The 23,456-nt window shown below is 41.5% G+C and overlaps 1 protein-coding gene across 1 annotated transcript in view; it reads right to left on the bottom strand.

Moving 5' to 3' along the window:
* Window positions 1-11,718: 11,718 nt before the first annotated feature.
* Window positions 11,719-23,456, bottom strand: part of AFF3 (ALF transcription elongation factor 3) — a 357,914-nt gene continuing 346,176 nt past the window's right edge. Inside the window, exons 18-21 of the mRNA XM_054974372.1 lie at window positions 19,868-19,961; window positions 17,186-17,235; window positions 15,542-15,756; window positions 11,719-12,725 (exon numbers count right to left, since the gene is read on the bottom strand). Of these exons, the coding sequence (XP_054830347.1) occupies window positions 12,607-12,725; window positions 15,542-15,756; window positions 17,186-17,235; window positions 19,868-19,961 (478 nt within the window). The 3' untranslated portion in view covers window positions 11,719-12,606. The remainder of the gene's footprint in view (window positions 12,726-15,541; window positions 15,757-17,185; window positions 17,236-19,867; window positions 19,962-23,456) is intronic.

Below are 23,456 nucleotides of genomic sequence, written 5' to 3'. Positions count from 1 at the left end.
CTTTTGTGCAGTCCCACATTGGGTGATTATCAATCTACACAGTAATGGAGGCGAGATGAATCTCTCAAAGAACATTTTATTGGTATGAACAAGACATTAATGCAGGGTACGTGAACTGTAACGCTATAAATTGTTCAAACATTACATTGGTCCAATAAGACATGACTTAATCCACTCTTTCTCTTTTTATACGAACAGGGATTGTAAGTAACACAGCTCTTGCTTCTGCCACATCTTGTGTGGTATTAACATCTATGGCATAGTGCCTGACAAAAATGTCAGTTGAGAACTGCTTTGCAAATGTGAGCCACAGGAACACCTCTTAGGAAGGCTGATGAGGATGCCTGAGATCTTGTTGAATGGGCTCTAATGTGCAAAGGACATTGAACACCAGCATGCTTGTATTCCCTTTGAATGGCGGTAACATTCCATCTAGCGACTGTCTGAATAGAAGCCTTTTTACCTTTTTTTGGACCACCAAAGCAGACAAATAAATGGGAGTCAGTAAGAAACCCCTTTGTCCTATGCAAATAAAAAGACAATGCTCTTTTAAGATCCAAAGAGCGGAGTGCCCTTTCTGCTTTGGATTGGGGAGCAGGAAAAAACACTGGTAACGAGATATCTTGAGACACATGAAGAACCACCCTCTTATCATGAAACTTAAGAAAGGGTGGATCGGCTCTAAGTGCTGACAGTTCACTCACCCTTCTGGCTGAAGTAATGGCCACCAAAAAGGTCACTTTCAGTGACAACAACTCCATAGAACAAGTCACCAAGGGTTCAAAGGGTTGCAATGTAAGGTGTGAGAGCACCCGTGAAAGGGACCACTGAGGAACCATAGGTGGTACAGGAGGTGGGGGGTAAAGATTAAACATTCCTTTCAGAAATTGGAGAGACTGTTGGTGAGAGAATACCGTTCTGCCCTTCACTTGTACATGGAAGGCAGAAATGTCCGCTAAGTGCACCTTTAGAGACGTGGCCAGACCAGTTGCTTTTAAACTGCACAGGTAATCATAGTTGCCTGGTAAAGGGCAATCGGCAGCAGAGATGCCTCTATTATGTGCCCATTCAGGAAACCGATTCCACTTGCCCCTATAAGACCTTCTGGTTGAGGGTCTCCTAGCATTCATCAAGGCATTTTGTACTGCTACAGAGAAGTTTAGGGTCTGGGGTGAATTCGCCATTCTGTTGGATGTAGCTTGTTGGGTTTGTGGTGGAATAATGTTCCCCACAGAAGAATGTCCAGCACTAGTGGGAGTGAAATGTAGGTCTGTCTAGACAGCTCTAGTAACTTTGGCAGCCAAATTTGTCTGGCCAGAAGGGAGTTACAAGCATACAATCTGAATTGTCCCTCTCTATTTTGCAGATTACTTTTGACACAAGACGAATTGGTGCGAACATGTAAAATAGTGATCATGGTGTCTCCCCTGCCAGGTAAGTAAAATAGTTGACACGTCTATGTAAGCTGGAATGTGTCTCCTATAGATCGCTCCCTGCCATGGAACAAAATATCGGTGTCTTGGTATTGACAGCAGTTGCAAACAGGTCTACTGCAGGAATACCCCATATATTGAAAACGGGTTTTCAAATAGGTATTGTTCACAGTCTGTTTGTGATTGGAACTCAGAACTCTGCTTAGAATATCTGCTCTGGAGTTATCCGAGCCCACAATGTGGATGGTATGCAGAGACACGTTGGATATTGCCCAATTTCAGATGGCTGTGGCTAGGGGTGTGCAGGGACAGAAAGATTTGGTTTTCCCACTTTGGAATTCCCAAAGTGGGGAAAAGAATGGGAAATAAGAGATTTCCAAAGTGGCAAGGTGCTTCAGAAACCGCTTATTGCCCTGCTTTGGTATGCTCTGTGAACATTCAGTGCACACTGAAACTTCCTGCCCCACCACATATTGTACTCAATGGGAGGAGGAGGAGGGGGGTTCTCTCCCCCCTCCCATCAGGTGACATAAGCGGCGGCAGGACTTCCTGTGCTTCAGCTGGCCCACGCAGGGGGATTCCACCCAAGGGCCAGCTGAAGTTTAAGGGGCCCTTTCCCTGCCACTTGAAAGCAGGAGGAAAGGGCCCTTTCCATATTCCAGCTGGCCCGTGGGGTGGGGGGGTTCCAATCCTGCAAGCGGCAGGGAAAGGGCCCTTTAAACTTCAGCTGGCCTGCGGAAAATGCCCTGAAGCTTCCTTTAGTGACCCGAATTGCTTTGGGAAGCTTTGATTCAGTATTTCTGAATAGAGGTGGGCATGATCCCCCCCAAAATACCAATCAAGCTGATCATGAATTGGTGCCGGCGCCGATCCCGAATTAACGATCCAAACCGATCATCTCTCGTTTCCGATCCGTGGATCATGGATTGTGGAGGCAAAAGCGGAGGGGTGCCCCACTGTTCCCAGTGATACAGGAACGGTGGCTGATGCCGGTGGCATCTGTGTTTGTGTTTGGCTGTCTGTGTTTGGCCGTCAGAGCTGCCTCTCAGGGTTTGCAGGGATGATTGGAGTGCCTATGGCTAAAGAACACCCCCTTCCCCCTCCCTCCCTTGGGTGTCTTCTCCCAGCTGGTGACTGCTTTGCTGCTCTGTGGTTGGAAGGAAGCCCTACTGATCAAGGCAAGCTGGGCTTCCATTCGGCTTTCCAGGGCGACAGAAGGAGGGCAAACACAGCTCAGGCATTCCCCTGGCTCTGTTGCCAGGGGAATAGATTGCTGGTGCCTGAGTGTCTGGTTTCCCGATCTGAGCAAGATCTCCCCGATCAAGCCCCGATCCAGCCCCCATCTCGACCACTGGATCGTTGGCCGTGCCTGAGCACGATCTGCTGGGTCCCGATTGCGTGATCGCCATTATTGTGGGTTTTTTCTATCGTAATGCGGATCGTACCCATCTCTATATCTGAATTGGGGCCAGCATGCTAGGCCTGATTCAGAAATCCCAAGTATTTACAAATCGGGTCTGATTTGAGTATTTATCCTGAATTGGAAACCCGAATCGGAAACCCGAATCTCATACCCCTAGCCATGACCTCCACACAAAGAGTCAAGGATGCTGTGTCCCCTTTTTTGTTGATGTAATACATAGCTGTGGTGTTGTCAGTCTGGATCTGCAGCTCCGTGTCTCAAAGAAAAACTGTGAATGAGACAAGAGCAAAGCAAATGGTTCTAAGTTCCAACACATTAATAAATGTGTTTGATAAATTAAATGTGCTTTAATAAATTAAAGCTTGCTCCCCAACAGATCATAGATCTTGTATACTTAAAGAACCACAGTAGGCACCCCATCCTTGAGACAAAGCATCAGTCATCACCTTGACACGGTGCTCCTTTGTGCTGAAGGGAACACCTCTAAAAAGGTTTTAATCCCTGCTCCTACATAAAAGGGATTTCAAAACTTGCCTTGGAATTGAGAATCTGAGGCTAGAGTAATGCAAAGACACCTTAAAGTTCCTCATGAACCAATTTTGTAAGGCACACATATTCAGCCTTGCAAATGATACTATAGCCGTGGTGGCTGCTATGAGGCTTAACAGCCTCTGTATTCTCCCAATTGATTGATCGTTTTTAGAGAACAAAGTCACCAAATATTTGAAAGCGTGTCCTCTGTCAAGTGGTAAGGTGGCCCTTCCATATGTTGCATCTAAAATAGCTCCAATGTAAGCAACTGTTTGAGAAGGTTCAAGTTTAGACATTTTAAAATTAATCACTAGCCCCAGACATAAACAAGTGTTCACCACAGGAGACATGTCACTGAATAGTTTATGTTTAGATGGGGCTGAGATCAGCCAGTCATCTAAATATGGGAATATAGAACGTCCCTGCATTCTGAAGGTATGCTACAACAGGTGCCATACACTTTGGGTGTGGTAGACAGGCCGAAAGAAAACATGGTGTGTTTTGATAAAGAAAGCAGAGGTATTTTCTGTGTTCTCTTTTGATGGATACATGAAAATACGCATCCTTGAGCTCAAGGACCACAAACCAATCATCAGAGGTCAAAAAGGGAAGCACAAAAGAAAGGGTAATAATTTTGAATTCTGACACTTTGAGACAGAAGTTTAAATTTCTCAAATCTAGGATGGAGTGGAGACCCCAATCCTTTTTAGGTACCAAAAAGAAAACCTGGAGAAAAAAAACAGATTTGGCATCAGTGCCCTACAGCTATTGGATGGCACCCTTGGCAAGAAGAGATTGGATTTCCCCTTCTAATTCCAGTAAGACATTATTCACAGCATATAGAGGCTAATTATTTATATGTTTTATGGCTCTTTCAGCCATTGTTTTCATAAAATAAGGGAGCAGAAAATTAGAAGAGAAGAGCAATTATATGGAAACAGACAAAAAGGAGGGGGTTTAAAAGAGAGGAGAATGCAGCTAACCCAAGTACCCAAACAAGACAGCACAGAAGCAAAATTAAAACGTAGTGTAAGTATTTCAGAATTAGACTCGTGGTTTAGGGGAGAGGGTAGCAATGCTTAGCTCTACAAGTACAGGCTCTAAAAGTCAAGTAAAACAAATAACAATGACAATCCAAGTCCCTCACTTAGAAAGTGTTGTGAATAAATGTGAAACACGCAGCTGACTTCAGTTTAACACTCCATGCAAAATCATCCACATTTCCTAGCCTATAGGGCCCGTTTAAGTGTTTCTGGTTATGCAGCATAATTTCTCATGACTGCATCTCTATCTGGACTGACTTGGGGTTTAGTAACAGGGTCTGACAACAGCAGCCACACAACAAAATGCAGAATTGTTAATTGTGAAGGATGCTTTCAATAAGACAAGGGTAAGACAAAACTGAGATGCAAAGGGGTTGAGTTCATGGTTTATTTTCACATAAAAAAGTAATCTTATTGATGAATTAATATTAACTTTTTAATATAAAAGTGCTTTTTAAAAAACAAATCCTTAAGGCTCATTCTGTTACATTACAGTAGGATTTTTCACCATTCCAGCAACTGTGCTACACAAGTTTTATATGAATGGTAGAAACAGAAACATTTTCAAACAGCAAAGCGATCTTTGTCAATAATTTCATCACTTTATACACATGAACTTAAACTATGTAACAGAGCTATCAACAAACAAACCTCTCACACTGTTCTTTTTTGTCCTGAAATGGGTCTGATGGATTATTTTGTAAACATGACAGAATAAATACAACAGCTGACCTATGTAAACTAGTTTAATACTTGACAGGAGGCAGAATAGGATAGACATTGCACATACATCCTGTAATTTTCATTCCCAAACTTGGGCAGGGTGGGGTGGGGACCAAGCTAGCAAGTTAGCTCCCCTTATCCATCACATGCTTGGCTCAGATAAAACTCCCTGGAAGCTACAAGCCACTTACATCTTCTGTAGTTCTTACAAAGGAAATAGGTTATATAAGTAGCATGCAGGGGATGAAGGGACCCAGCTTGCTCATGGTCTCGGTAAAAACATAAATGACTTTTGGGGGATATACCATTTCAGCCTCATTGATATTGCTTCAAAAATGAAATAGCAGGGACTTCCTATAAATTTGTTTTAGTATTAACAAACTCCTGTTTTTGGTGTCAAAGAGACAAAATGGGAATGCATTTGCTGTGTGTTTTCATAACATAAAATGCATGATTCTGAGCATTATGCTATGATGTATTATTAGCTTCTTTCATAATTGGCTATATATTATTTGGAAGGACATCGACATTGCTGGTATTACTTAAATTAGTTATGGTGTAAATTCTAAATCTCTCCAAAGTGATCACAATGCAGGAGCCATAGCTTCAAATTAATCTCACATAAATAGTTCTTCATAACTACAAAAGTGATTTGGAAAGTAACAGCAAGATAGCTGCTCACGCTGTACACTGAGTATTAATGTTACCTTTGGAACACCCATGTAGACTGGGAGGAAATGCCAATGGATCCAATAAATAAAGCACTTCAAACCATTAAAAATGCTACAATATATATCGATATGTACATATTTTACAGCATAAATTACTGTACAAGATAATCCAGTTTATTACATTGCTCAATTATTGTAAGCAATAGAAATAAGCCTGTTGTAATAACATGGACAGGAGGACTGTCTTGATGCTACTTGCAGAAAGGTACAAAACCCATGGAAAAGTGCAGCATTCTATTGCTCTGTTTCTTCATAACAGTTCTGACACTGAGATAAAAGCCATACATATGAAACAATTGATTCCTGTACATAATGGAGAAAGAAATGGAAATAAATTACAAGTATAAACAAGAATTGGTTAAAAGCTGGTAGGATTGTTATGTCTGCCTTGGCACACAGAATTAATTATGGACACAGAGAAAATGGAACAAATGTAAATGGGGGTAAATTTTCACAAGATTTTTTTTCTGCATAAAAGCACTATGCACAGAGCGTGGATAAGATTTTGCAGTGATAATGATCTCATACAGAGCTGATTATAATTTATGTGATTGTGGCCTTTGGAGAAGGTGCTACTGTGATCACAGGAACTGTTGCAAGCCATGATCTGGGCTCCCATGTTACATTAATCCATGTAACATTTGTCTGAAGATGAATGGGGCTACATGCTGGAAAAGCATAGCATCTTAGTGAGCTGGTCATAGGTCAGACCAATCTCTTTTCTTACATGAGTACATGGAAAATGCTTGAAAAACCTGCATGTAGGGGTAGTATGAATGCATTTAAGTTAGAAAATCCAGCAGCAGGTCTACTCAGAGGTAAGTCCCATTTTCTTCAATGGGGCTTACTACCAGGAAAGTGGCCTTAGGATTGCAGCCACAGCCACCTTTCTGTAACAGCTATGTACCCCAAAAGATTCCCCAAAGCCATGAAATCAGAATCGCGTTAACAAAATTGAGACCACATTAAGAACTCTGCAGGCCACACATGGTGTGTTGTTCATAAGCATCAATGTCTGCATTGGGTTATTGGGTTTTTGGCATGCCATCACAATCTCTTTTTCAGCAATTGCCAGTGCATGCCACATGAGGCAGAAGCCACACAATTGGTCTGTTATGGGCATGGTTGCAACACATAGGTTTTCCAAGAAGTTACAAAATGCTCCAGTGCTTCTGTAAATGAGTACTTACAGATTTGCTGGAAGAGAAAACTTAACTAACTGGGTGGAAAACAGCTAATTACTACATCTGTATGTGCCACCAAGTTGCAACTGACTTATGGCGAGCCTAGTAAAAGGACTTCCAAGGCAAGTGAGAAGCAGAGGTGGTTTGCTATTGCCTTCCTCTGCAGAGTCTTATACGGTAGTCCCTCATCCAAGTACCGAACCTGCTTAGCTTTTGAGATTGGATGAGATCAGGCTATACCATGCCACCTTCCCCTTCCAGCTAATTACTGCTGCTGCAGCATAGTGGTTAAGTTGCTGAGTTGTGAATCAGCACTCTGCTGGTTTGAATCTCACTACTGCCTTGAACTCACTAGGTGGCCTTGGGTAAGCTACTTCTCTCAGCCCCAGCTGTGGGGATAATAATCATCAGGGCTCATTTCGAAGGGGAACACACAGGAATGCAGTTCCCCAAAGAGGTCACATGGCAGGTAGCCCCACCCACCTGACTCTCAGCCGTTTTGGGCCTGTTTTGGCTTGGATTTGGGCTGAAATGGCCTGGATCGGGCCTCTGACGGGTGGTGGATCACTCTCCCGCTCATCAGCAGCCTGATCCTGACCATTTTGGGCCCCTTTTCAGCCATTTTCAGCCCCCTTTTGCCATTTTGGGCCCAATTTCGGCCCTGAATGGCCAGGATTGGGTCCAAAACAGCCAGAATAGGTGATGTCAGGGGATGTGGCATATGCAAATCAGCTATACTAATGACACACTTCCGGTGATGGCAAGAGGCGTGGCATATGCCTCCAGCTCTTTTTCTACGAAATGACCCCTGATAATAATACTGACCTTGTTCACTCCTCTGAGTGAGACACTAATCTGTCTAGAAGAGCAGTATGCTCCAGAATGCTTCCATGTTGCACTTGGAATGATGTAATTCCCAGCAAAACACAGAAGTGACAGGTCACACTGAGGGCCAGTTTTTACTGAAAATCCAGTGTTACCACCCCTGTTCCTGTGTTCCCCACCCCCACCCCCGACGCAAGGTGAGAGGTAGAAGGGATGGAAGCTGGTAGCAGGGGATCGCCCACCACCACTGGATGACTGGTAACCCTAAAAAGGATCTTCATTGCGTGACTGAAGGTAGGCTTTGTGTATGCAAGAAAATGTCTTGCATTTTAAAAGGCGTACTGCTAAGCATCACTTCTGTCTGAAATGTTGAAGAGTTACTATTAGAATGATGCATAACCTCACTCCCTGACATTTTGTGGTTGGCTCCACCTCCTTTGCCCACTATTCAATGGTGGTACCCATCACCCTGTGTCAGGATTCAAAGGTGCGCACAGGCTCAAAAAAGTTGGGGATCTCTGGGGATCTTAGCAGATACTGAATGGCTAGCAATTTACTACACAGCACATGTAAAATTGTGGAAGTACAATGGTCTGTTGCATCCATCATTTCCAATTGGTAGCAGATCCATGGTAAAATTTTCCTTATTACATGCCACAAGTGAGCAGCTTATCATATTGCATGTGCACCACTGTGACTGAGCACAGATTAAGAGTTTGTTTATAAGCTCTGTATACATTTTTCTTTGAAACAGAAACACTGTTTGAAACAGAAATTCTTCAAGAATTATAGGGGAAAGTCCTCTTTAAATTAAGAGGATTAACTAAAGATGCAATATGTATAGGAACAGAATATAGGCCATTTTCATATGTCTTTAAAAAAGTGCAAGACTCATTGAACACTGGTGGCCTCATTGTGCAATTTCTGACGTTACTCTGTCATGATGCCGTTTTCGTGGCACCCTCATAACTGCTTGCATCCAGGTGACATCAGAAATCACGCTACAAAGCTGCCAGCGTTTGGTGAGTCTTGCACTATTTTAAAGATGTGTGAAAACGACCATAGTCTTGTTGTTGATTATAATACGGATCAATGACCTTCAAAATTCAGAAGAGTTAATACCTTCACTGTTGTTGTTTTAAATCATTTTGTTAAATGGCTGCAAATTCAATTATGATTGCTTACTATTATGAATCATAAGTTCAGATCTACTACTTAGCAGAGTGAGGGATGCTTAATCCAGGTCAGTTTGCAAATTATAGCTTCCTTCTGATTAAAAATGTGGTGTTTAAAAAAGTCAACATGCTATACATATGTTAAGGCTTATTGACTACTGCAGTTTTGTGAACAGATGTATCAAGGATATTATTGGTCAAGACTGAATGTTAGTTTTCCTTTTTTAAAGAAGCCCTGCCTTTTTGATAATGGAAAGCTGTATCTGTAGCTTGAATAATATGTGGAAAATTACATCCAAATGTTAACGTACAGTTCCAAATGTAAGATACTCACACCTAATTTGCTCTACATATTAAGACGAAATTTTCTGATAATTTACACTGGCGCCATCTGATTGTTGATAGCCCAAGTAATGAAGTCCACCTGCATTAGTGGGGCTACATCAACATAAGCAATGACTTGCTAACTTAATTTTGCTACAATTACTATACTCAGAAGTGATGTGAGCATAGAATACTTTTCTCTGTAAGTACAAAAATGTTATTTTTCAGACCGTTATATGGTATGAATTATCTATGCTGTATATACACATTTATGTTCTTACAAAAAGGCCTTGATTCCATAGGGCAGCTGGTATGATCTAATAAGGCTACAAATGCACATAGTTGTTTGATAACAAGCAAAGCAGCCTTTATATCATTCAGAATTTATAAGAATATATTAGGGCCAAATGGTTTTAAAAACAATAAGAGAAAGTTTACAGAACACCCCACTAGGTTTTATTTGTCAGAATAACAGCATTAAAATAGCTCAGATAACCAAGATAATTCTAGTCAAAGCCACTCCAGTAGAATGATGCCAGTTTTTCATAAGCAGAGAGCAGCAGGCAATTAACATTCAATTATACTTAAGCATCTGCTTGATTTTAAGCCCTTCTTTCACTTGCTCTATCAGTGTGACCCATTGGATTTTCACTCACAGTGCAATCCTAAACATACTTACAGTGCCATCCTAAGAATACTTTCCTGGAAGTAAGCCCCACTGAATAAACTTGAGCAGAATTCTGAGTAGACCTGCTGAGGATGGCAGTCTTACACCTTTCCAAATCCATTGAAACCAATGGGCTTAGGTGTAACTCTGTTTAGGACTGCACTATCAGTAACATGTCCCTTATTTTAATATAGCTACTGTTCATTTTAGACTATAAGAAAGTTGACCACATAGTAACCAACTGTCAGTTCTTTTTAAGTAAATCAGTTTAAATTATTTCACATCCTTTAATAGGATGTAATGTTAGACAATATGTTGTATCTAGAGAGTCTCTATGGGTCTTGTAAACATCATAAGCCTTGGGGACCCTAACTTTGGTGGAAAGGTTACATACAAATGCTTTAAATAAATGAATAAAATAAATAGGCAAGAATCTGAAAACTTGGGCTGAAATCTAAATAAATTATATGTACTTCTTGGGGAGAATCCTGTGTGTTTCTGAACTTAATTTTTTGTTTTGAGAGTGTTCACTGTCAAAAAGCAAGCCAGCGTTCAGTTGAAAAAAATGTCCTTTGGAAACTGAAGTGCCAAAACCAACGAAGTTCTAGCTAAGTGTGCATATTAGCAACAAACAAAACAAAAAAGGCTTGGACACACAACACATTTCTCAGTATGGCCCTGATTTTAAGTTCCTTTTTCTAAAGTTAGCACTAAGGAATCCAATGTGACTGAAAAGATTAAAGCTTTGTGATTTAAAATACAAACCAAATCTGAACAGTATTTCAGAATTAGAATTAAAACGTTAAATTATATTGGTCAAATAGACACAAAAAGATTCTGCTTTCATTTGTGCGCTCTGCATAGAATGGACACACTTAGTGTTCTCTCTTGTACTTTACTTGATCATTGGTTGCATTCTCCCTCTGACATTCTTCCCATTGTACTGTGAATGTAAGTACGTGCCCTTTACGTGAGCATTCCATGTATCTGACCCAAAGAGGTGAAGCCCACGAAAGCTTACGTTACAAGAAAACGATTAGCCTTTAAGGTGCCACAACACTATTATTACTTAAAAAATTATCAAGGATATGTCAGCTGATGTGACTTATTCCAATTGCTATTAAAATTAATTATTGCTAGAGTAATTTTCTTAGTTTAATAATCTGTCAGCAGGCACTGAAGACAATGTTTAACTATGAAAATATGAAAGCATAGTTAAAAGAACAGGAATATGATAGGAAGCTGCGTTAGTAACAGAAAGTAGCAACTACAGCTTCCCAGATAGAGAACTGAATGTCAAATACACTGCAGATAAGCTACTTTACGGAAATGTACATTAAAAATATATGTGCTCCTTGATGGAGAAACACACATTGTAGAACTTCTTTCTTGGCTCATTCAGCTACATCTTGTTATGATATTTTGTTTTTGATAAAAGGAAACACTTTGTCCAATCCTCTATTTTGCATTTTCACTCTACCATTTTAAAAGATTGTTTACTTAGTATACTATATTAAATATTACAGAAAAGCTTTAAAAAATCAAAATGATTTTCAAAAATTCATATGATGTGTAATCTATTTTATACAATCTTTTGGTTTCGATACTGTTCCATTGCCACTCACCCTTTTGCTTTAGTAAAAGGATTGACGCCTGTAAGCTATATCTGGCTCTAGATACAATTTTTTTTTGGTTTCTGATGGCCCTAACACATTTTAATCAAGGTATGGAAAAAATTGCCCATGGTTTCACTCATAAGGAAATCATTTTACTTTAATGCTGCATCTTTCTTTTTGATTTTGTAGTCAGTATGTACACAATATATAAATACACATTTGAAAATAATGCTGTTATGCCTGGATGCATGTGCTCCATTATATGGAAGCTTTTACTGTGATTGTTACATTCTACCCCCATTATTATCTAAGGAGCTGATCTCATGGGGTGTGTGTGTGTGAGAGAGAGACTGCATGGAAAATTAACTTCTGGACCACAGGTCCTTCATTGTCTGGATAACAGAATGGACTCTACAAATACAGAAGGTGCCCATCCCTCTTCCAATGTAAGGTACAAAAAAAAATGCTTTGATACAGAGAATTTACACTTGGCCTAATTCAAGAAACCACATCTCTTCCAAAGTTACAGTTAAGTGGGTATTTATGAATGCATTTAAAAGTCTGGTGGAAAATGCTTTCCAGAATTGAGATAGCATGTCTTGTTGTACTTGGTTAAATCAACCTACTAAGTTCAGGTTTAGTTTTCTAAGTACTGAAGGACAGAGTGTGTGTATGTGGTGTGTGTGCATGACAACACACTTATGTCACCTTCTTTACAGAAGAGCTAAATTGGAGAAAAAGCATCAGAAGAGACAAACATTGCATACGCATCTGTTTCTGCACTCTGAAAAAATATTGTTTTGCATCAGAAGAAATATTCACACTTGTTTGAAGCAATGCTGTTGTTGAGTATTTCTGTAGCACAGTGTCTAGAATAACTGAATTGTCTGTGGGAGAGTCTAGTGTCCAGGAAAGCGGCACACCATCGCTATCACAACTGAGCCCTACTCCTTATCCAATGTAGTCCTTGTTGTGTGTACTGAACCAGGTGCTCCATACTGCTGTGCAAGGTAACAGGTCCCATCAGTGCATCCAAATCATTAAAGAAATCTAAGGGGTTAAAAAAAACAACAATAATGCACATAACACATTGTGAAAGTTGTCCAAGTTCAGTTTATAGGCAAAAGCTTTAATGGAGGCTTGTGTTATCTTCTAATGGAATCTTAGGGTGGTTGTTTTTTTCTTTTGTGTAGTAACTTAAGTTCAGACATAGGAACTGGTGTCGGTTTCATGGCTGAGGGGTATTCCGCACAGTTAAATTACATCGGTTCAGTGTTCAAAATGCTTCCCTTACTCTTCTGAGTTCTGTAAGGTGAAAAGTTTGCATCTGTTGCAGAATTGGTTTTCCCTGGCTTTCTTTGCATTTTTTCCCCTGTGCACATATCCCCATTTTTAAAAGTGAAAACGCTTTATTGGATGTGCAGAATTTTTTCTTCAGTGCAAGCTCTGGCCTGTCTTTTCACCCGCCCTTTTATTTTTCTGCACACTGATTAGCTAAACGCTAATGTCCAACCACTCCCTCCCCCCTTTCCTCCCACTTTTGTCCTTCAGCTTTCCTTACTGAAAAAAAGTCAGGGCTTTTTTTGAGCTGGAACGCCCCAGAATGGTGTTCCAGCAGCTCTTTAAAATACTCACGTGACTTGTGTCACGTGAGTATTTTTAAAATGGACTATTTTGGCCATTTTGGGCCTGGAACAGGCCCAAAACAGCCTGGATCGGGCTGCTGCTGGGCAGGGGAAGGTTCCCCTTCCCAGCACTGGCCTGATCCTGGCCATTTTGGCCTCAATGCGGGCTGTTTTGGACCCCAAATGGGCTCAAAATGGTGACAAAATGGCTCAGATCGGGGCTGAAATGGACAGGATTGGGCCAGTGCCGGGCCAGGGAGGGTTCCCCTGCCTGGCAGCGACCCGATTCAGGCCAGTTCGGCCCTGATCCAGGCTGTTTCAGTGCTGTTTCACCATTTTGGGCCCATTTAGGGCCCAAAATGGCCAGAATCGGGGCTGAAACAGCTAGGATCACACTACTGATGGGCAGCCTGGCAGTGGCCAATCCAGGCTGTTTCAGCCCTGATTTTGGCCATTTTGGGCCCATTTAGGTTCCCCTACCCAGCAGTGGCCCATTCCAGGCCATTTTGGTACTATTTTAGGCCCATTTAGGGTCCGAAGTGGCCAGAATCGGGCAGGTGCTGGGCGGGGAGGGCCAGTGCTGGGCGGGAGACTGCAGTTGGGGAAACCCCCAGGAGATTGCCTGTTACTGGGGGGCAACTGGTAGTCCAAATGTTATAACATTATAATGCATGCAGAAAAAAAGAGGAGATGCCTACAATTATGAAAATGATGAAATTATTAACATCTTCCAGAAAGCCCCAATGAAAAATGGGGAATTTTCCTAAGTGCAGGGGGAAAAACCAGACACCACTTTGGTTCATTTTCCTCAGGTGCAGAATTACAGAAGCCCAAACCAAATCCAATCCCTGCAGACTGAATAACCAGAAAACCCGCTGTATGTTGACTATGTGGAAAAGCCCTGAGTGGGGATTTGAACACAGATACCTCTGGTCCTTGTCCAACATTCTAGCCCAGGGGTCCCAAACCTTTTTGAGTCTGTGGGCACATTTGAATTCTGAAACATGTGATGGGCACAGCCACAAAATGGCTGCTACAGCTTACCTTCCGTCACACAGGGAAGATCCTTGTGCTGCAGAAGGAGCTTCTGCCAAAGCAAATTTTTTAAAAAATCTGCACAGCCAATCAAATCTCCAATGAGCAATCAGAAACCATGCTTGGCAAAAGCCTCATCTGGCCCCACCCACTTTTTAAAAACACTTGGCGTGCATCAGGAAAGGTGTTGGTGGGTGCAATGGTGGCATGGCCAACTCATTGGGAACCCCTGTTCTAGCCAGTATCTACACTAGCCCTCAGTTCAGCAGTTCACCAAATTATTTGCTACTAATTCTCTGATTTTAAGAGGCCTCCTGATCCAGCTAAACATGACTAAACCCATCTGAAAGCAACAAACCTTGAGCTAATAATCACTAATTGGTTTCTTGGTTTCAATGAGTCATTCATGACTAAGTTAGCCAGATTTGGGACCAAATACAGATACTTTATCATGTCAGTACATGCATATACAGAATACTGGAAAACTGGATATTCCCATATAGCCTAGACTGGGCATAGCAGAATTGATAAGCAGTAAATATATACCAAATGGAAAATACAAGATATACTTTAAGGTAAGATGTACAGGTGGTCACAGCTCCCTGGAAGTAGTAGCCTAACTGGAAACCTTGGCCGTTTCCAGACGGCTTACCTTATTCTGCAAAATCTTGCACGAAATCTCGCACGAAATCTCGCAAGAAGACACTGTTATTGCATCTTCTTGCGTGATAACTGTCTTCTCGCGAGATTTCGCACGAGATTTCACTATTTTGCAGAATTAGGTAAGCTGTGTGGAAACGGCCCTTCTCTCTGTAATCATTCAGGCTACACTGCTGAGAAGCAAATGTTCTGAGCAGCATGAGAATTAAGGACAAATAGGTGGCAGAATCAGGTAGTACTCCAACCTGCTTCATGACTAGATACAAAATGGCTGGACATAAGGGCTAGTCAAAATGGATGTATGGTTTTAACAACAACAACATTTGATTTATATACTGCTCTTCAGGACAACTTAACACCCACTCAGAACAGTTTACAAAGTATGTTATTAATCCCCACAACAAACACCCTGTGAGGTGGGTGGGGCTGGGAGAGTTCCAGAGAGCTGTGACTACTAGCCCAAGGTCACCCAGCTGGCTTCAAGTGGAGGAGTGGGGAATCAAACCCGGCTCTCCAGATTTAGTCAGTCCTTTTATCTTCACATACCTTGGTTTTCCTTGGCAAGATTGTCAGCCATATCCCAGTAGTCGTAACTGTGCAAGATGCTGTTGGTAATACTAACGTGATTGGCTGCCATCTGATGAATTCGCTGTGGAATGCTGATTATGGAAGACGGAGAAGGGGTTCCAGTGCTTCCTTGGGACCCCACAGAACTCACAGGAGAAGGGCTCGGTGAAAGGGGAGAAGGTGTTCCCGTATACCTGAAAGCAAGAGTTTATAAAGGAATATGAAACATAAAGGGTTCATTCAGAAAGGTGTTGCCGATGCTCTGTGTTCTTCTCCCTTGAGATCAAGCTTGATTGCTCTTTTACAGTGCTTTATAGGGGTCACAATATGTTTGTGGTTTTTGTTAACACAGAGATTTCACAGCAAGGCCCACAAAACAGTCCTTGACTGCTTCTACAGTAGCTGTTTAGTTTGGAATGGACATAATTTAACTTGATCTTCATGGAGAATCTTGATGATGTCCTTGACAGCTTGTTACATTCCAGTGTTTTCCATGTTGCTTCTCTCTCTCTTTTCCAAATATGATTTGTGGCCATTTCTTTTCTTAAAATGCAATTAAATTGCCATCCTGTGTAGTGTGGACTGGCAAAGCGCAATTGAGATGGTTCAGTCTTGTACATTTTCCTCCTTACCTCAAGCCAGCTTGTTTCTTAGATTAATTTAGCATTTTCCTATCCATCAGTATGTTCACGGTATTCCTTTTGTTGGTCAGCTCCTATTACCTTGCCTGAGGAGCACTTAATTACTCTTTGCATCTAAAGCCATTGCTCCTTATTTTTTTTCTTTGTTTTTGAATTATAGCAATCATGACCACACAAAAAGAGGGATTAACAGCTTTGATGTCAAAGAATCATTCTTTCCCTCCTTCTCCCTAGCCATAGCTTTGCCCAGCGACCAGAAAAGAAGAAATGATCCACACTGGAGAATCTAGTGAAGCAAACCAAATCCTTTTCATACAGTACATTTTAAGATTTAAAAAGCCTTTAGGTATACACAAAAATATAGAGTGTGAATATGACAGAAATGTTCAAAACGCACACACACAACCCATACACAGAGTTTTCTGAGGACTGGGGTTTGCTGCAGCACCATATTGAACACACACTTAGCTGTTGTTCCATGAAACAATCCTCTGGTTGGGGTCCAGCCCTCACTTGGCTTTTCCCACCAGTTTCCCCTTCCCACTGCAGACTCCCCTCATTCCATTCCTCATGAGCATCTCCCCCACCCCCCAGGAGTAGCATTTTGTGGAGATCAATGGGCTGTGTCATGGGAGGAGGGAGGCCGGGAAGTTCTCTTCTGCTGACAAAAAACACAAGTCTGGCTCCAAGCCCAAGTTACATGCCCTGGCTTGCAGAGTACACCTGGCAGAGCAGAGCTTTCCCTTTCCGCCACCTCCGCTGGGTCCTCTCCCCAGTTTTGTTTCTGGTGGTCATCAATTGACCTTCAAGAGGCAAAATGGGGAGGGGGTTGTAGAGGGAAGGCGGAATCCGCAGGAACACAAGCCCTTTGGTGGAAATTAATAAACATTTTAAGTACAATTACTGTTCAGGGTTTACACTTCAGCTGGAAGTGGGTGGCAGAATGAGAATTTAGCATGCTATTGTGGAAGAAGGAACTTACTTTCCACTAGTACCCCAGGGAGACGGTACCTGAGCAACTTTAGTTGAATTCTGCAGAGGAAAAAAAGTTACAAATAATTGAATTAAGGGTCTACAAAGAGTCTCTTTGGCAAAGAGAAAAGATTTACAGTCCATATACCTGCTACTACAGATCAAATTACTGGGGGATTCTTTGCTCTCTGCTACAGTAGTTTGGTTGTCTTGTCTGAAAAGAACCTTCCAAAGTTTTCTGCATGAAAATCAGTAAGATCAGCAACAGTCCACTCATCTACATTCTCTGTGGGTGGCTCCCACCTTGTAGAATGGCTAAGAAGGCTCCCACAGTACTATCACCCCCCCCCCAAATGTGCACAGCAGCAATGTTCAGGAAGGCATTCTTGTAACGGAAGTGAATAGTTGTGTGTGGGGGGGGGGGAATGTTCGAGAAGAGTACCTTCAGACGGGAGTGGGTACTGCGTTGCCTGTACCTGTGTAACTCCATATTCTGCACTGCTTGCCCTCTGCCTGCCTGAGTAGTTGGCTGTTCACATTGTCATTTAATTTTGTACTCCTAGCCCTACTGTATTGTTCAACTGCATTGTTTATTAAATATACAGTATGGTCATATAGTTGCTCACTTTGTTCTAGTCCGTTATACATTTAATGTCCTACACTGTATCTCTCTCTCTCTGTACTCTATAATCTGCCTTGAGTTTCAGTGAGAAAGGCAGGCTACAAATAAGCTAAACAAACAAATTAATTGTGTACTGCCACTTGCTCTGAGGGAAAGGTACAACATTTTCTTCTGATGGTAGTCTCTCTACACTTCATGGTAGACAATTCTGAAAAGTTCCCTAATGTAGGGGCTGGACTTCTGTTCTCTGTAGTGGGAACTTAAAAGTACTGGTTTGGATCCCAGACTTCATTATTTATTTGTTAAAATGTCTTAGTGACCTTTTTACATAACAAAGTGACTTCTCATAAGAAAACAGAAATATCACAATAAAACTCAAATAAAACTGTCTATACCAACTCAGAGCGTGTCACGAGCATTGAAACAGACACCACTCCCTTCTACCTGTTCCAATAGTGGCCGTTTCCAGATGGCTTACCTGAAGCCGCTCCATGCTGCAACGTTGTGGATCGTGCCGGGGAAAACTCTGGCACGTCGCGCAAAACTCGTGCGAGAAAACACGATATTTCACGTTTTCCCCAGCACAATCCACAACGTTGCGGCATGGAGTGGCTTCAGGTAAGCCATCTGGAATGTGCCTGAGTCAGCTTATTAAAGGAGAAGATGACACATACAAATATACTTCCTTCAGTGTTAGTAAACCTGTCACTTCTCTTTTTCAGAATATTGTTCTCTTTAATTTCATGTGAGCTGAGAAGGGACTCTCTGTGTCTACAGGTGTGATTGGGGCACTGGAGCATATGGCAGCAATAAAGAGGCTCCACTAACTGTTCCATCATTTGTTTTTCAATCTCAAGTACCAAGATAACCCTACAAAGACAATGTCCCATAACACAATACTTGAGGACGGGAGATGTGTACTGTAATTCTAAGCAGAGTTACAGCCTAAGGCCACTGACTTCAGTGAACGAGGGAGTAACTCTCACCCACTCAGTGAAATGAATGGGGGCTGTATAACGGCATGTCAGTATTCTTGTGTTGCTCCCACATATGGTAAAAGGACGTCTATTTTTACATTCAACTTACTGCTGCCTGTTTTTCAGGTAGGTCTGAAATAATTTTTTAATAAGGGGAGCAACTTTCCAACAGACTGAAAGCCAAATCACAAATGAAACCAGGGATCCTTAAACTATATTTCATGTACAGAAAATACAGCCATGGTACCCCGCCCCCCCCCCCACCCATGGGACTAGGTCACTGAGGAAGGGTTTTCTAAAAAAAACCCTCTTTGCGCCTATGCTGCTCCCCTGATTGGAAATGCTTTCCTCCCAGCTGCCTTAAATCCCAGGAGGAAGAAAAAAAAGAGAGGCACCATTTGGGTATCACATGAAAACCAAATGACGGATCCCTTATTTATATTGTTTGCTGAAGTTGACAATGCATTCTCATTGATTTCAGGGGAAATAGAATTGGGATGGATATTGCCTCCAGTCCAATGTTCTCCAGTCTAAACATATAGAGGCAGGTGCTGCCAGTTTTTCTGCTCCACCTTGCTCCACATCCCTCCTCACTGCAGCCCCCATCCGACATGATTTTTTGCCTAAGTGGATGTCACAATCCCCACACAGCTTTTTTGGTGGACAAAAAGGACCCCTTCTCTGTCTTTTGTCACCCCAAAGGCTGGCAGTGGTATTTATAATTTATAGTGGTATTTAGGCACAAACAATATGTCATGGAGAGATGTTTGGGTGCTGAACTGTGTCTTTCCAGTAACCTGTAGTTGTAAAAAAACATTGAGTCAACATCGTCACATTAGAATTTTCCTGCCCATTCTGTTTCCCTGGTTGTTGTTTGCCGGGTTGGGGGAATGTTAGTCCAATGATGCTGATTTCATATATTATTGGGAGACGTGTGTTGGCAGCCCCTGTGCATCTTCCCATAACACGTAGATTGGTTTTGACCTTTTTTTGCAAGTAAATATGTTTAGTAAAATTGCCAGTATGTTTCCAGAAGTCAGAAGAAGAAATGTATCCCTAACATGTTTGAATGTTCTCGAAGACAAGAAATTACCTTGAAATACTCAATAAGAGCTTTTGAATATTTTACAGCATGGTCTCTCTTGAGTCGAAACATTCTCCAGTATAAAAGTGCCAAACAGCGGTAACTGTAAGGAAATGAGAGGGGAAACATTTTTTATAATGAAGGTAAGAAAAGAAAAAGCCTTCTAGCACTCTATATATGTATTTTTAAAAGGCTGGAGACAGACAATATTTTTAAACGGGAGAGCCATTGCGGCTTCTAGCATACATGCTTGTTTTTTCTGCTCTTGTATCATCTAAGGTCAATTGCATTTTGAACGCCTGAGAAGCACTATAGAAAAAAGTCTGCAGAACATGACTGACTGCAGAAGGCTGCGGCCCAGAAAAAAACAAATGCGCCTTGCAAGCGATGGCGATTACTGTGCTGTGCTACCTTTGGTTCTCTGAAATAATGATTTGTTGTCACCAGGCAGTTTGCAAAGTTTCATCTGCTCATCGAGATGTTTCATCGCACTCACAGGTCACAGCCACTCTCTGGAACACCCTGCTGGACATTATTCCACAAACAGCAGCTGATTTGAGGCTATTCATATGTGTGAGCCGGCCTTGAGGAAAACGGTCACAAACTCAAAGGGTGCCAGTTCAAGAGTCAAGAGAGATGGACCTGTGCACACAGAAACTGCCAGTTTGGGGCTGTAATACTAAATTTATATTACAAAGACACAGCATCTGTACCTACAGAACGTTATATCAGCAATGCTGAGCCCTGCCAAAATGCTGTGTGGACAAAATGGGATCCTAAGGTCTTATCATGGCTATGGTATCCTGGGATAGGTGGTTCCTGGAACCCTGTGCGACACTTTTATCAATCCAGAATTATCTTCCTGTTTAGACCCTTTCCCTAGGGGACTTTCCTGGGACAGGAATTCTGTTCTGTTCTCTGCAAAAACTCTGGCCTATACATGAGGTGAGTTAGGTCCCATAAGTGCTCAGGAAGTAAAGGATTCATTGATAAATCAACACAAACATTTATATTTATATTTTACAGAATGTTTCCGTTTGAGTGTAAACATTCTTCAGTACTGAAGTGCCAAACAGCAGTAACACTTGGTAAAGATTTCATCCAGATAGTAGTGCTTAGCCACTACAAAGAACCTAATTTTCTTCAGCTGCCTGTATAACAACAACAACAACAGTCCGTATATACCACTCTTCTAGACAGATAAATGCCCCACCCAAAGTGGTGAACAAGTTAGTGCTATTATTATCCCCACAATACAAGCTGTGGAGCTGAGGCTGAGAAGAGTGGCTTACCCAAGGCCACCTACTGAGCTCATGGCAGTACTGGGATTTGAACCAGTAGAGTGCTGATTCACAGCTGAACCATTTAACCACTGTGGTGCAGCAGCTCTCAGTATGAGATCGACTACAATTCTTCTATAATACTGAGCCTGCTAACTGCCACCCCTCCCCGCACTCTTAACTTGTTTTTTTAATTCTCATTTCCTAACCATTTTAGAATCTGATTCTAATGACCTGGTGTGGCTATGAGTAAATTATGATAAATACTTCTTGCCACAGTGTTTCTTTTTAAAGTTCAGAATATCCATGCTTCTATGCCATGTCTCTATAAAGGGATTATTGCTCAGAAAAAAAATCTCCTTTTTAAAGATCTGTCAACTGAAACTAGTAGGATTGTTTCAAACTTTTTTTGTTTCCTCAGAAATTTTTCAGAAAGTGATTTCTGGTTGCTTGTATCCCAGGCAGGCTCTAAGGATGCCCAATTTAACAGTACTATCCAAAATCAAAGGTGAACACAGACATACTTAAGATTAATTGGGTCTGTGATACTTTTTCCTTGGGGTCATTACAATAAAGTGAGTTGGATCCCCCTTGCTCCACTAGAGGGCAGTCTCTGCTTAGGAGATGAAAAAATGAGCGTTCTCAGGATGATTCTCCCACCCTTTGCTCTGCATGGAGCCAGACAACACAATAGAGTTACAGTCCTCATAACTCTCAGCCAGTAACCTTCCCAGGTACAGTGAATATGCAAATGAAAGCAACTCATCTGCTATGTGACAGGCAGTGAATTAGAGTTACTTTTTAGTGCTGTAAGAATGAGTCCTCCTCCCTCTTTCCCTCTATTTGACCTCTTTCCTTAAACAGATGCAGAGCCTCTCTCTTTTTTGCATTTGGATTAAATCCCATTCACTAATGTACTTTTGCTCTACAGGACTGTTTACACGCCCCCCCCCCACTTCTATTTCCCTCAAACAGATAGTGCCATTAAAAAACCAAGTTTGAACCATTTCCCAGTTTTAGTATGGTAAGAAATCTTTGGTGATTTATTTTTTGCCACCATGGCGAGCAAATTATATTTTTGTACATTACTCAACAGTATATATTTGAAGCTTTACCATAAATTTTATATACTATTAAAAATGAACAAACAATAAAGGCAATCAGAATTTGGCTTTTAAAAAGCCAAAGACATACTTATTTGAATAGGGCTCAGATGTGCATCCAGATGTGCAGGTCTGCTTAAAGAGTTCCTTATCAAGGCTTTTATACTGTTATGTGGCTAAATGTCAAAAGGGCTTGCAAAAAACAAGATTTTGTTCATTTTTGTTCATTGTGTTGTCAGCTCATCTTTTCCTATTCAGCTTATGTCAATATTCCAATAATACAATCTTCCAATAATACTTTCCTGTTTTTCTTTCTAATCTGCATATCATAGAACTGAGTTTCACACATTTACTGAAAAGGGAATCATTAAAAAAACCTTTGTTTGCACCTCATCATGTATGACTATTGGATGGATCTCCCTAGAACAACAGTGCTTTGGCATCTCTGGGAATGCAATTTTTTTCATATTCTATGGAAATATCATTTAACCTGCACTAAATTTAGGGGAAAGAAAACAATTCAGACAATTCTAAGATTCTGCATGGCATACAGAAGGCAGCTGCCAGATGGTATGGGAAGCTGCCAGGAACTCCTATTTTATATTCTCTGAACTAGTTGCTAGTTCGTCTGGCTCCAGGCCATTTGTGGGCTTCAGACAGGTCAAAACCAGCAAAATCCAGACCAGAAACTGTCTCAAAATCACTTTTTAAAGATATAGGTCCACCTGAAATTTGAGGTCAGAAGACTTTAATTGTGTACCTGCACCCTCTAAAGTGGGTGGCCATAAGAAATGGGCGCTGCTGCAGCTTTGGAAAACCCTGCCATAAAAGGTTCCTCTGTTTTCTTCCTTTTTAGTGTTTTGATGGGTGCAGAAGATGATCCTTTATAAGAGGGTATTTTTCGACTTCAGATGTGCAAAGACAGCTTTGATTGGCTTGATGATTATTTATTGTATTGAGCTGATGACTGATTTTATCTTGTTCAGACTGTAGCTTGCTCTTGTGCTGGCTTTTTATATTGTACTGTTTTATTGTTTTAATGTTTGTTGTTGTTATAAGTAGCTCCAGGAATCCTGTACTGGAAATATTTTAATACACAGAGGTAGCCATTATTGGCACCACTGGGTGCCAAGCTGACAGCAGCAGCATGGGCAGCTGTGGCAAAGAGGTGAGGGGTGGAGGAGGCGAGTGGCCCGAACTGTGGGAGCGGGGAGG

Source organism: Eublepharis macularius, chromosome 3, assembly GCF_028583425.1.
Source record: "Eublepharis macularius isolate TG4126 chromosome 3, MPM_Emac_v1.0, whole genome shotgun sequence".
NCBI classification, from domain to species: domain Eukaryota; kingdom Metazoa; phylum Chordata; class Lepidosauria; order Squamata; family Eublepharidae; genus Eublepharis; species Eublepharis macularius.
This window is presented reverse-complemented; position numbering and strand designations above follow the sequence as displayed.